The sequence below is a fragment of the Marmota flaviventris genome, chromosome 6 (assembly GCF_047511675.1).
Source record: "Marmota flaviventris isolate mMarFla1 chromosome 6, mMarFla1.hap1, whole genome shotgun sequence".
In the NCBI taxonomy this organism is placed as follows: Eukaryota; Metazoa; Chordata; class Mammalia; order Rodentia; family Sciuridae; genus Marmota; species Marmota flaviventris.
In genome coordinates this window covers 79,929,407-79,943,415 of record NC_092503.1, presented here as the reverse complement: position 1 = coordinate 79,943,415, position 14,009 = coordinate 79,929,407, and the positions used below count along the sequence as shown (strand labels likewise).

At 36.8% G+C, this 14,009-nt stretch overlaps 1 protein-coding gene across 2 annotated transcripts in view; it reads left to right on the top strand.

The window, feature by feature from the left end:
• The first annotated feature begins 11,410 nt into the window (after positions 1–11,410).
• The window catches only part of Ttk (TTK protein kinase), a 37,988-nt gene continuing 35,389 nt past the window's right edge, over positions 11,411–14,009 (top strand). For both annotated transcript variants that reach the window (XM_071613915.1, XM_027928321.2), the window contains exons 1-3: positions 11,411–11,455; positions 12,517–12,664; positions 13,767–13,989. In XM_071613915.1, the coding sequence (XP_071470016.1) occupies positions 12,535–12,664; positions 13,767–13,989 (353 nt within the window). In that variant the 5' untranslated portion in view covers positions 11,411–11,455; positions 12,517–12,534. The remainder of the gene's footprint in view (positions 11,456–12,516; positions 12,665–13,766; positions 13,990–14,009) is intronic.

Here is a 14,009-nt window from a genome sequence, read left to right as displayed (position 1 = left end):
AAATAACTACTGATAGATACTATGAAGGGAATAAAGCATAGCAATATGATGAAGAACAATAGAAGGAAATTGGAGATTACCTAGGTAAGGTAGTTATGCAAGGCCTCCTTGAAGAGGTGACATTCGAACAGGTTATTAAAAGTGGAAAAAGGACAGCCGCTAAAGACTTGGCATTGAGTGTTCCAGGCAGAGATGACAAAATGAAGGGCCCTTAGGCAGGAAAAATTTCATTGTGTTCAAGGAACTGAGTGGAAGCCAGTGAGCTAGAGCTTAGTGAATAAAGAGAAAGTGGAATGAGATGGGCCTAGAGAATTTAAAAGTGCCTGAGTTATCAGGGCCTTAGAGACTTTGGTGGGGCACATGGCTTCCCATCTAAGTTACTAGGAAGGCAACATATGCTTTAAGCAGGGGCCCATGATGGTCTGAGAAATTACATCATGATCAGATTTTTCCTTCTTGTTTTCCAACCACTCTTTCCTCCCCATTCTCAAAAGAACTCAAAATAGTTGTCTTAGATCTGGTCTTGGGAAAAGGTCAAGTAGCACTACTCAGTGATCTACCACAAAGTTCACTTTACACACAGATGAATGACATCTCTGCATTGACTGCATTGTGTAGTTATATACACAATTAAATATCTCAATTCCTGCCTACTAAAGTAACATAAGATGGGACACTTCTAGTTACACTGGGGCTTTTGAGTCCTCCTTTCTCTGGAGGATTTCCTTACTAAGACTAGCAATCCAGCTATTGCCTCTCCCATGAGGTTCTTGCAGGTCAAACTTATGTTGCACTTTCTTTCACACTAGAGCCAACCCTATGTTTATAACTTTACATACCTACAATGTGTGATTTCATAGTCTTAAAAATAGTTATGCAATAGGAAAAATGACAGAGATGTCCTGCAAACCTAACAGAACCCAGAAAAGAACAGTTTAAGCTATGAAAAGAATTATCATACTATTTAGTAGCTGCACGTTCCTGTACAAAATACATCTGAAAAACTGTAAGAACTCCCAGAAATATTGGGGGAATGTGAATTTTTCAAAGAAATGGAAAACTGCATTAGCAGGTAAGATAGAAAGAGTCACAAACAGGCTAAAGTACAAATACCATTTCATCTTCAAAAATGTTTTCTGAATATGTTTGAAATATTTATGGCTTCACAATGGGCTTGCCCATTTGTGCATATTTCACTTTTGTTCATTCACCAACCACTGAAGAAATATATATGTGTGCATATAATATATATATTGATGTAGTTAGTTACATGTGTAGTTATATACAGAATATTTATATATCCACACACATATGTATGTATATCTGTTCAGGACTATGTCAGTCACACACACACACACATACACACACACACACGTATATACTTTAATATCAATATAACCACTCGAGATTTTTTTAATAGAACAAAGTTTGAGAACTAACATTACCTGATTTTTATAGAGCTACAGTAATCAAAAGATGATGGTCTTAATATAAAGACAGAACAAAAGAAAAAGTACATAAATAAATCCATATGAATCTGGAAGACATATTTAGCAAAGATGCAAAAGCAACGCCATAGGGAAAGAATTTTCAACAAATAGCATTATATATATATATTATATATATATATATATATATATATATATATATAATATATATATATGTATATATATATGTACACACATATACACACATATATGTGTATATATATACATACATACACACATACATACATATGTATAATAGCTTTATATATATTATAGATATTATATATATATTATTGTGTATGTATGTTATAGTCTGAATATTTGTGTCTCCCTAAAATTCATATGTTGAAATTAATCGCCAATGTGATGGTGTTAGGGTGGTTTTAGGAGGGGAGGCTTTAGGAAGTGATTGTCATAAGGGTACCACCCTCACAAATGAGATTATTACCCATGAAGGTGTCCCCAGAGATCTGCCTTGCCCCTTCCACCAAGTAAGGACAGAGAGAAGGAACCATCTATGAAGCAGGAAAGGAGTCCTCACCAGACATTGAATCTGCTGGTATCTTAATCTTGGATTTCTCAGTCTCCAGAATGGTGAGAAATAAACTTCTGTTATTTATAAGTCACCCATTTTATGGTATTTTGTTATAGCAGCCTGAATGGACTAAAATAACAAATTATATATATATATATATATATATATATATGATATATAATTATAATATAATAATATATGTATATAAATCCTCCTCTAAATATTTCCCTTATTCTGAAATCTACTTTAACATCAATATAACTATTTGAGGCTCTTTTTAATAGAACAAAGTTTGAGAATATTACTTGATTTTTATAAAGCTACAGTCATCAAAAGATGATGGTCTTAGTATAAAGATGGAAAAAAAAGAAAAAGTACATAAATAAATCCATATGAACCTGGAAAACATATTTAGTAAAGATGCAAAAGCAATGCCACTGGGAAAGAATTTTCAACAAACAGCATTAGAGAACTGTATGTTCAAATGCAAAAAATAAATTTGAATCCTTACATTATACACTATAAAAATCAGTTAAAATGTATAATCAACTTAATTGTAAATATTGAAACTCTCAACCTTATAGAAGAAAAATAGGAGGAAATTTTTGTAAAGCTGGATTAAGCAAAGACTTCTAAGATCCATGAAAGAACCATTCAGACTTAATAATGACAAAACAAAACAAAACAAAACAAAAAACTGCTACTCTTAAAATGATCCTGATAAGAGAATAAAAGCCAGGCACATGCCAGTGGTTCCAGTTATTGGGCAGCCTCAGACAGGAGTTCAGGGCCAAACTGGGGAACTTAGTGAGTCCCTGTCTCAAAATAATAAAAGAGGGGAGTGGGAATGTAGCTCAATGACAGAGACCTTGCCTAGAATTGTGAGGTCCTTGGTTCAACCCCCAGCACCAAAAAACAAACAAAAAAAATAAATAAATAGAGAATGAAAGACAACCACAGAATGGAGAAAATATTGTCAAATCACATATCTAATAAGTGCTTTGTATCCAGGACATATGAACTATCAAAACTTCACAGTAAAAAAGCAAACAACTCAGTATTTTCAAAGTGCAGAAGTTTTAAAAGATACTTCACCACACACAAAAATGCAGATGAAAAATAAGTACTTGAAAGATACTTAGTATCATTAATCATTAAAATTAATTAAAACTGAGTAAATTAGGATTAATTAAAGCCAAAATGATTTACTATACACATATTAGGATGACTAAAATTAAAAAGATTTTGGCACACTGAGTATCTGAGAAGATGTAGAGGACTGTAACTCTTATTCAGTGCTGGTGGGTAGATGTTAAATGGTCACAACCACTTTGGAAAACACTGTGTCAACATGTACACCTATCATATGATGTAGCCCAGGCATTTTATTCAAGAGAAAACTAAGTACATTACATACAAAGACTTGTACATGAATTTTCTTAGTAGCTTTATTTGTACTAGCCCCAAACTGATAACAGTCCAAGTATGCCTCATCACAGAAATGAATGAACAGATTATGATATAACTATAAAGAGGAATGAAATACAATAAAAGACTATTGATACATGCAATACTATGAATAAATCTAAAAATAAATGTTCTAAGTTAAAAGGTCACAGAAAAAAATGAATACATAGTGTATGATTACTTTATATCAAACTAGAGGAAATGCAAGCTAATGTATACTAAAAGCAGACTGGTGCCTCCCTGGAGGAACAGAGAGGAGAGATGTGCAGCAGGGTGGGAAAACACAAGGGCATAAGGAAACTTTTTTGGGAGCAGCAGATATGTTCACTATTTTATTGTGTTTTAGTTTCATGCCTTTATATTTATGTCAAAACATCAAATTATGTGATTTATGTATGTAAAATTTATTGTATTTAGTGCCTGAATAAAACTTTAAAATCATGTATATTTTTATATTCATTTTTTTCCTCCAAGTAGCTATTACTGAATTTATATACATTCTTAAGGAGCAAGCAGCATTTAAGCAAAAACCTATGGTTTAGCTCAGTCAGTCCTTTACACTCTGCCCTTCTACTCTCCCCACCATGGTACATGTGCACCTCACAAAACTCTGCACTTTCAGCTGAAAATGCTGGAAAAATCTAAAACTCTGATGGTTTCTGGGGGTGACTCAATCCCTGCCCCTTGCATTTTCAGCTGTAGATTTTGTTGGTGTCACCTCTGAAAGTCTGAGGGAGTTAATCTACAAAATGCGTTTCTGGTCTAGTTCAATTTCTTCATACAGTTGATGATACATAGTCCAGGAAAGTAGTGACATGGCCAAAAATTAAGGCTAGAAACTAAGTATCTGAACTTTGGGCCAGAGATCTTTTTTCAAGATGGAGTCAAGTGTGCAAAGATTGTGTAACAAGGGGACCTAGCCTAGTGAAGCTTTGCTAAGGAAAAGACAATAAAGCAAAGACATGTTGAATAAATGAATAATCGGTGGGTGCTGGAGAATGAGAAGGATTATCCTGGGTGGAGGGCACAGTATTTGGGAAGGATGCCTGTTGGGGGAAACAGAAATCCAGAAAGGCTAACGGCTGGTGATCGTGATGGGAAGTGGGTGTACGATATGGCTCAAGAGAGAGACAGGAACCAGATTTTATAGAATCTCATAGACTGAATTAAGGATGGCAGGCCGTATTTGAAAAACAACAAGGAAGCCATCAAAGATTGTATGAATATGAGTTAAATTTTTAAAGGATTATTTGAAGGACAGTAAGATTAAATGTAAAAAGATAAATTGAGAAAGCACTGTTATATTCCTTGTAAGGAAGAGATTACTGTTGCTTCAAGAAAGTGTGACAGAAGAAAAGGAGAAATGTACATGAAATTAAGAAATGTAAGAAAAGTAAATGAACTGAGCATAAACTTAGGAACAAAATGAGGAGAGAGGCAGGATTGTAGCTCAGTGGTAGAACACTTGCCTAGCATACTTGAGGCTCTGGTTTGATCCCTAGCACAAAAAGAAAAAGAAAAAGAGACATATAGAGAGAAAAGTTTTGAGGACGACATCAAAATCAGGACGAGAGGGTATTTTGCATTGTTTTTCTGTAATTTGCATGGCTTCATAGCTTTCTGATATATTCTTACACCCTGCACTATAGTGGCACCTCCTTTCTCCATAGAAAAGTCTACACTGGGCTTCTCCAGAAATCTTCACCACGGCTGATTTTAGGACTGTGAGCAAGAGTCTCTACAAAAGAGTTCAATGTAGATAAACTTCCTATTTTCCTGTTGCCCTGTTTTACTTGGCCAATGGCCAGGAAGAAATCAATACTCCAGGTGCTGGACACCCCCTTACTAGTTTTTCACAAACATGTATCAGTGTAGTGGTTTGTAGAAATATGTAAATAAGACCTCTGGCCTTGAGCTGGAGATTCACAGAGGTGTCTACATTTCTAAGATAAGAGAAGTTACCAATTGGGCTCCATGGTAACAGCTGGCAGGGGGAGGAAGAAAGGGGAGAAGAAGCTTTCCCCTTCTCAGGTGTTGTCCTTGAAGGGTTAACTTACCCAGAACAGTGAAAGAAAAAGTTGATTTTATGGGAACTTCTGCAGACTGTGAACTTCTGAGCCCCTCCCGATGATGCTGGGTATAAAATTCTGAAACTACCTGAACTCAGGGTTCAGGAGATTGAATGATAACAGCAAAAGCTGTGCCCTCTGAACCTGGCTGCAGCCATATACAACTGTTTCCTGCTATCTTCGGTGCCTTGCCTCGTCTGTCCCTACAACAGTACTATATCTGCACAGCATATATCCTCTAGCTAATAAAAAGTACTTAGGGCTAAGATGCAGTTCAGTGGTAGAGCACTTTCTAAGCATGCACCAAGCCCCAGCATCACAAAAAGTTTTTTAAATAAAAAAAATATTACTTGAAAACTGTCAGCTCACAAACATTAGGCTGATTCCATTTCTCTCCTTAGACATTTTGTTATAGGCCAAATCATGCACTCTTAAAACTAGGCAATTTACAATGTGAGCATATTTGGAAATAAGACTTTAAGAAAGTGATTAAATGAAGTCATAAGGATATGGGGATGGGGTCCTTTCCTTATAAGAAGAGAAAGAAGCACCAGAGATTTCTCTTTCTGCCTTTGCAGAAATAAATAAATAAATAAATAAACCAAAATAAATAAATAGATAGATTAATTAATTTTAAAAAGTGGGAAGACAGGAAGCACCATATGCAAGATGAGGAAAGAGATCTCACCAGTAACAACTGTTGCAGAGCCTTGAACTTGGATTTCCAGCCGTCAGAATCAGGAAAAAAGAAATGTGTGCTGTTGAAGCCATATAGTTAATGGTATTATCTCTACACTGAAGACTTTCTTTTCCTCTCTATTTGGTTCATGTGAAATTTTGATCTCTTAAGGTAACAAAGAAGGGATACCATCTTACCTCTTCACAGTATATCATGAAGAGCATGCTATATATTATTTTCTCTTTCTCTTCCTTTTGCTGTTAGGTGGTGTGTGTGTTGCTGGGGATCAAACCCAGGGCCTCCTGCATTCTAGGCAAATGTTCTACCACTGAGCCATATCCTTAACCCTTCTCTTCCTTTTTTAAATTCAGTTCTCTCCAGATCAATGACCTGGAGTCATGTTGAATGTAGTAGAGTACAATGGTGGTACTGTGTGACTAGTACCTGTTTTGATACTGGGGCATATTATTCTAATTAATTCTGATTTTTCCATTCTGAAGTTTTTGGCACAGGAGGGCAAGGCAGAAGGCTCATTAAAGCCTAGGAGTTTGAGACCAGTTTAGGCAACATAGAGGGACGCCATCTCCACACAAAGCAAAACAGAACAAAGCAGAAACCATAAACTGGGTTTCTCATAGGTAGTGGCAGGCTTGCTTTTTATCTAGTCTGAAAATTTCTACCTATGTTCTCCTTAAACTTTTAGAAGAGATCTTTGAGAATAATGATGAGCTGCAGAATCATATTAGTGGTATTGAACGACATGCTCCTCTCTGTTCCAGACAAAAATGTAAGAAAGTTTTTTTTTGGTCAAAGTTAAGGTATTCTATTCTTATGATCTTTCCATTTATAAATTTAGCAACAATTAAAATAAAAATTTAATATATCCTATATGACCTGTTCTTAACAAATCCATATTGGTATCTAGAGATCTTTGCTTCCAAACAATTCTTTAATTCATTCCAAAATTGGGTGAAAAAAAAAATCTTTCTCAACATCATATAGACCTGAAGCTTCCAAATTTTCTTTTTAAAAAGTAGTGTTTGTTCATTTCTGGGTTTCTTTCAGTACTAGAATTTATCATAACTTTTCAGAGATTACCATCAATGTTTCTGGGATTATATCAGTAATTTTTTTATTCTGTTTAGTTTCTCCAAAATACAGTAGCCAACAAAGTAAGGTTCTCTTCTGTTCTTCTCTCTCTCTCTCTCTCTCTCTCTCTCTCTCTCTCTCTCTCTCTCTCTCTCTTTTATTGGAGATGGAACCCAGGGTCACTTAACCATTGAGCCTCATTCTCAACCCTTTTTCGTATTTTACTTAAGACGAGGTCTCACTGAGTTGCTTAAGGCCTGGCTAAGTCTATGAGCCTGGCTTTGAACTCATGATCCTCCTGCCTCGGACTCCTGAGCCACGGGGATTACAGATGTGCACCACCACATCCGACCTTAAGTGCCTTTCTTATACAATCTGTCCTAAGAAGAGTTTGAAACATATTTGTCTTTAAGATTGTCAGGTTCAATGCTAGTCTCCATGATGAAGAAAAAAGAAAAACAGAAGCTAAGAATCCTACTTTTTTTTCTGCTGTTTTTTAATATAATCTGTTGCCTTGAATAATAGTAACTAAGTCCAGGTAGGGGTCCCAACTTGTCAGTGCTGATTTTCTTGGCCAGACCATAATCCAAGCTGTCATTGTGTTTTGTTTTGTTTAATATATATTTTTTTAGTTGTCAATGGACTTTTATTTATGTGCCGTGCTGAGAATGGAACCCCACTGGGTAGGCAAGCCTCTACCACTGAGCTACAGCCCCAGCCCCATCATTGCGTTTTTTCATAATCTGTGAAGTACTTTGTTAGCCTCCTTGGCACTTTTTTTCCCTCTTTTTAGGTCTGGCTCAGTCCATTCTGTGATATCTGGCTTTCCTGATAATACATATTCATATATGCTCTCACCGTTCTTCATGCACCAGAATCATACACACTCATAACATTTTATGCCAGATTAAACCATCAAAACGTGGTATACAACTGATCATATTTGTAGTAAATGAATCTATTATTTATCAAATTTCACCCCTGTAGATGCACAAAGTAAATTCAGGCATAGGAAATAAATTTTAAGATCAGAGCTTGAGGCTTAGTGAACTCATGTAACAATGACTTCAAGAACTGAATTAAAAAGGCAGCTGTGCTTACAGAAGATAAAGATTAGCAAAAAAAGTGATACATTGACAATGGCAAAGTTATAGAGTCCAAATTTATATTTATGTGGCAAAAATATGAAAATTTCCATCTTAAAATAGAAGCATAAAATCTGTTGGTGAATTGTTTTGTGAAGACTTGACTCTGGAAATAAACTAGTTTATTCACTTTCAGATGAAGGTGGCTTTAATTCAAATAACAAATTTTTGTACAACTACAAAAGCATATTAAAGGAAACAGAATTCTCAAATACTCCAGAAGTTGTAAATGTTAGATTTAACCAACATTTCTCAAGTGTCAACAATGTAGCATCACCAATCTAAGCACCACAGATGCTGTGATGAACAAAGTAGATAAAAATTCCTATACCCATAGTTTACATTCTAGTGGTGTGGAGAATTAGATAAATAGATCAGATAGGTAAAACCACAGGATTTATTTTTTTTTAAAGAGAGAGAGAGAGAGAGGAGAGAGAATTTTAATATTTATTTTTTAGTTTTTGGCGGACACAACATCATTGGGTTTTTTTTGTATGTGGTGCTGAGGATCGAACCCGGGCCGCATGTATGCCAGGCGAGCGTGCTACCGCTTGAGCCACATCCCCAGCCCAAACCACGGGATTTCTAGATCATCACAGTTCGATGGAAGTATAACATAAACCACACAAATACTTTTCAATTTTTCCATTATCCATATCAAAAAATCAAAAGCCATATTAATTTGCATTAAGATCTCACAAAAGTTACAAACCAAAAAGTAAATTTGAAAGTATGCTTAAAAGTTTTTCAATAACTAGGGTTTGGGCCATAGCTTGCCTAGCATACCTGAGGAACTGGGTTTCACCCTTAGCACCATATAAAAGTAAATAAAATAGAGACATGCTGTCTACCTATAACTACAAAAGATTTTTGAAAAGTTTTCCAATAACTATAATAAATATCAGTTTTTAATTAAGATTAATTTAAAAATTTATTTTCTCAATGGCAATAGATTCAAACACTCAATAACCATGGGTACCTTATAATAGCATATTGAACAAGCAACTCTAGACCATTATAGGGACTTTAGTTCTTTATTCTGAGCTAGACGGGGGAGTACTGGTTTTGAGCACAGAGGACATGATCTGATTTAAGAGTGTTCTGTGAAGCAGAATAAACTGAGGCAAGGCAAGGGCAGAGGCTGGGAGCTCGGCCATGAGGCCACTGGAGTAATATTGGTAAATGAAGAAGGTACTTTTTACTAGAGTGGTAGCAGTGGAGGTAGGAAGAATGGTAGCATTCCAGAAAATCTTGTGATAAGACTGTGACTAGTCTGCTTATGAATTGGATGTGGGCTAAGGGATGACACAAAGGTTCTGGGTCTTAAAAATTGGAATAATTAAGTTATTTTTTACAGAGGTTTTGTCAGAAGCAGATTTGAGTAAGAAGAATAGGGCCTCAGTTTTGGACATTTTGAGTTTAGGATGCTTATGAGATATTTAAGAGAGGATGTTAAGTAGGCAATGAATATTTGAAGATGTAGTTCAGGAGACAGAACTCAGCTGGAGATAAAAATTTTGGAGGCAATATCAAGATGGCATTTTAAAGATATAAGACTGGAGATCACCAAATTAGTGACTAAACATAAGTGTTAGAATGAAGTTATTCACCAGCAGAGCAGTATTTTCAGAAAAAAAAAAAAATGCACACTTTGAGATTAGGTCCCAAAGAAAGAAATTAAGAACTGGTGGTATAATAAATTCCTTTCAAATACAGTAAGTGTTAGATGCAAAAAAGTAAAGGCAGTGATTCATTAACCATGCTATAGTAAAACATTTTGTTTTGCTGAAGCAAAAATGTATACCCAACAGATATGGAAAAATATGGTTGAGGGATGAAGACAGCTAGATGCAGTGGCCAGTAATTTGGGAGGCTGAAGCAGGAGGACGCCAAGTTCAGTTAAATTGCCTGAACAATTTAACAAATGGATTTTAAAGACGTAGCATTAAAAAAAAGTAAATAAAAAATAAAAATGTTTTTGTATTTAAAAATAAAAAGGCCCGGGGATGTAGCTCAGTGGTAGAGCGACCTTGGGTTCAACTCCCAGTACAGGGGCTGGGGAGTGATGAAGAAAATTCAAGCTGGCTGGGATGGCAGTTAATAAATAACAGCTGCAGTTAAGTTTCCTACACCTACCCCAAATCAACGAACCAATCCTACCACAGAGCACTTGTCATGATTCTGGCACAAAAGAGGCATCTCTCCTTTCAAAGATAAAAGAGATAACCGTTGCCCTGAACCTCAAAGCCATTTAGCAGCAGAGCAGTGAGACCTTAAGTGGAACAGTCTAGAAGGCAGGGGAACTGATAAAGTGAATTTAAGTAGGGTAATTATGTCTGGCATGTAAGTTCCATGCAGAATTTTTACAGAGGGAAGGGTCTTGTCTTGAAGACAGGCAAGCAATCATTTAAGGATAGTGGGAGGGCACAAACGGAAGCTCAAGGATAAAAACGAAAGAGATTCTACAAAACTGTAGGTAGCGCCGTGAAAAATCCTTTGTCCTTACATGCTGTCTATCCGAAGAGAACGGAGGGATGTTGGGGTGAAAGGCAGACCCACCTCGCACCATTTAGATACAGGAGCGGGGACCAGTCGTCCCCGCCCCCGGCCAGCTCCGCCCAGGAGTGGCTACTCCTTGCCAGAAATCCGGCCCGTTTAAGCCAGAAAGTACAGAAAAGGCAGCCGACAGGGCTCCAGGGCACACCTGCCTGGCTAAAGCATTCCGCCACTACAAACGCTGCTCAAGCGGGTCAGCGTAGCAGCAGTTGGGTCCGGGCCAAGGTCCAAATCCCTCCCCGGCGCGGCTAAAGGACGCAGGTTAGAGGCGGGGCGGACGCTCAGGAACCAATCATGTCAGACGCTGCCACGTGAGTAGCCGTGACCAATACGAGGTTACGGCGGTAGCGGCGGGGAGATTCAAATGTGTTTGCGGGGAGCGACTTGGGTTCCATCTTTTCTTCTCTACAGCTTTGCTTCCAGGAGCGGTAAGTTCTGCCTCGCGGACGCACCAAAAAACGGTGGCGTCCTGGGTGGGAGCTCGTTAGCGGCGCAGGTCGATGATGAGTGGGGGCGAGACCGGGGAGGCTCAGAACTGAGTAGACGACGTGCGGCGCGGCTAAAAGAGCAGGAGAAAAACAGAGGTTTCCCTGCGTCAGACGATCAAGAGGGTGGGGGTGATACAGAAGGGTTTATTGAGGAAGTGAAAAGTGGGTGTAGACCTCGCTGGAAAGAGGCCGAGGCGGGGCACCTACACGGGAGACTTTCCTCAAAATACAGTCCCTCTCGTCCGTTCTCGTTAGGAGATTGTGACAGTATTCTGACAGTTTCAAACCTGACTTCAGAGGTGGGTGATATCTTGCTGCCTACTTTGTCGCCCCTTTTTATCGAGGGCAGGGTGGCAGTACTGTTAGTGACCTGGATGACTGGATTAATATTTAAGATTCACAAAGATGAGATTGACAGGAAGAAAGACTTCACTGTGTTGTTCCAACACCATCATGCAGATTAGCAAATGCTCAATACTATAGTAGTAACTTCGATTGATTCTTGTATAGAATGATTAATGTAGCAAGTCGTACTGGTATACACAAGAACAAATCTGCTAAATCCCAGTTATTAATAAAGGGTCGTGATGTTCATATTCTGCTGTAAAAGCACATTAAGTATGAAGATTAATTCAAATAAAGCAAATTAAATAAAAGAACCATTATTCACATTACCCAAAGCGTTCTTTTTGTTACTGCCACAATCCAAGAAAACACTTGGTCGTATTTTTTTGAAAAAGGATGGAATTTTCAGGTGGCCCAGAGAAAGTCATTCTAAAAAAAGGAAGGCATTCCGTGCATAGAAGAAAAATAGAAAGTTTAAAAGGAGGCATATGATTTTGTGTTGTGCTGTGACTTAAGAGTGTAACTTCACTAAGTAATATTAGGAAGAAAAGTGGTAACCTTTCTGTATAAATTACAAAGTCGGGTCCATTGTTTGAATAATAGCAGCATTAAATGTGTCCTCAAAACTAATGCTTTTTTCTTCTGCGTTCTAAAAGGCTAGTTGCAACTTAGAAATGGAGGCTGAAGATTTAAGTGGCAGAGAATTGACAATTGATTCCATAATGAGAGATATTAAAAATAAATTTAAAAATGAAGATCTTACTGATGAGCTAAGTTTGAGTAAAGTCTCTGCTGATACTACAGGTGAATTTTTTTTCTTTTTGAATAACCACTTATTGAGTGTTCTTTAAGGTAAAGAAATGAGATGTTAACCACCCACAATGTACTTTTCTCAGTAATTTTAACAATGTATTTTTCTCAGTAATTAGTGCTCACTCATTAGATCAGACCAAGTTAAATTTAAAGCGAAAAAAGCAAAGTTATGAATGTCCTATGTTCTTATTTATTTACTTATTTGTGACACTCAGGATTGAACACAGAGTTGCTCTACCAACTGAGTTACACCCCTAGCCTTTTTTGTTTTTTATTTTATTTTTTGCAGTGCTGTGGATATAACCCAGGGACTCAGGTATGATAGGCAAGTGCTCTAACACTGAAGAGTATCCCCAGTCCTTATTTTTTATTTTGAGATGGGCTCCCTAAGTTGCCCAGGCTGGCCTTGAAGGTGTGATCCTCCTGCCTCAGCCTCCAAAGTTGCTGGCATTACAGGCATGCAGCACTAAGTCTGGAATACTATATTTTAGTAAAAAGCAGACACAGTAATTTTGTTTACAAAAGTGAGGATTTTATGCTGTTAAGGAATAGTGATTTCTCTGGGAAATCTAAATTTAATAATGCTTAGTAATGACTAAAATATCATAAACTGGAGACTGTAATTCAGGTTACCTTAACCAATCAATAAATTAAGTAAAAAATACATTACAGTGTGAAAATTATATCTGAAGATTGTATTTGCTGATTCTGTAGGTTTGGGTTCCACAGAATATGACAATCAAAGAAGTCCTATTAAGTTCTTAAGGTCTAGACCAGGGTAGTTGGTGAGAACAGAAAATTAATAGAACCCCTAGGAGAAATGTAAGTAACTTGGAGGAAGAAGAAAATGACCATATCAGTTTCATATCTTTTGTAAAGGTGGTTTCTTTGATTGTTTTACAAGTAAGTTTAAGGTATGTGGAAAAATTATTAAATGAGTAAGGTGGTAAAGAAAGGTGTGTCAGGAACAGAACAATAAGCTTCTGAATTTTTAATAAATTATATCATTGATAGAGGACTTCCCATTATGAACTGTTAAAATCTTAAAATATTACAAGAAGTTTATGTGATACATTTTGTTCTCCTTATTCAGATAACTCTGGAACTGTTAACCAAATTATGATGATGGCAAACAACCCAGAGGACTGGTTGAATTTCTTGCTCAAATTAGAGAAAAACAGTGTCCCCCTAAATGATGCTCTTTTAAATAAATTGATTGGTCGGTATAGTCAAGCCATTGAAGCACTTCCTCCAGATAAATATGGCCAAAATGAAAGTTTTGCTCGAATTCAAGTGAGATTTGCTGAATTAAAAGCGTAAGTATACACATTTTAGT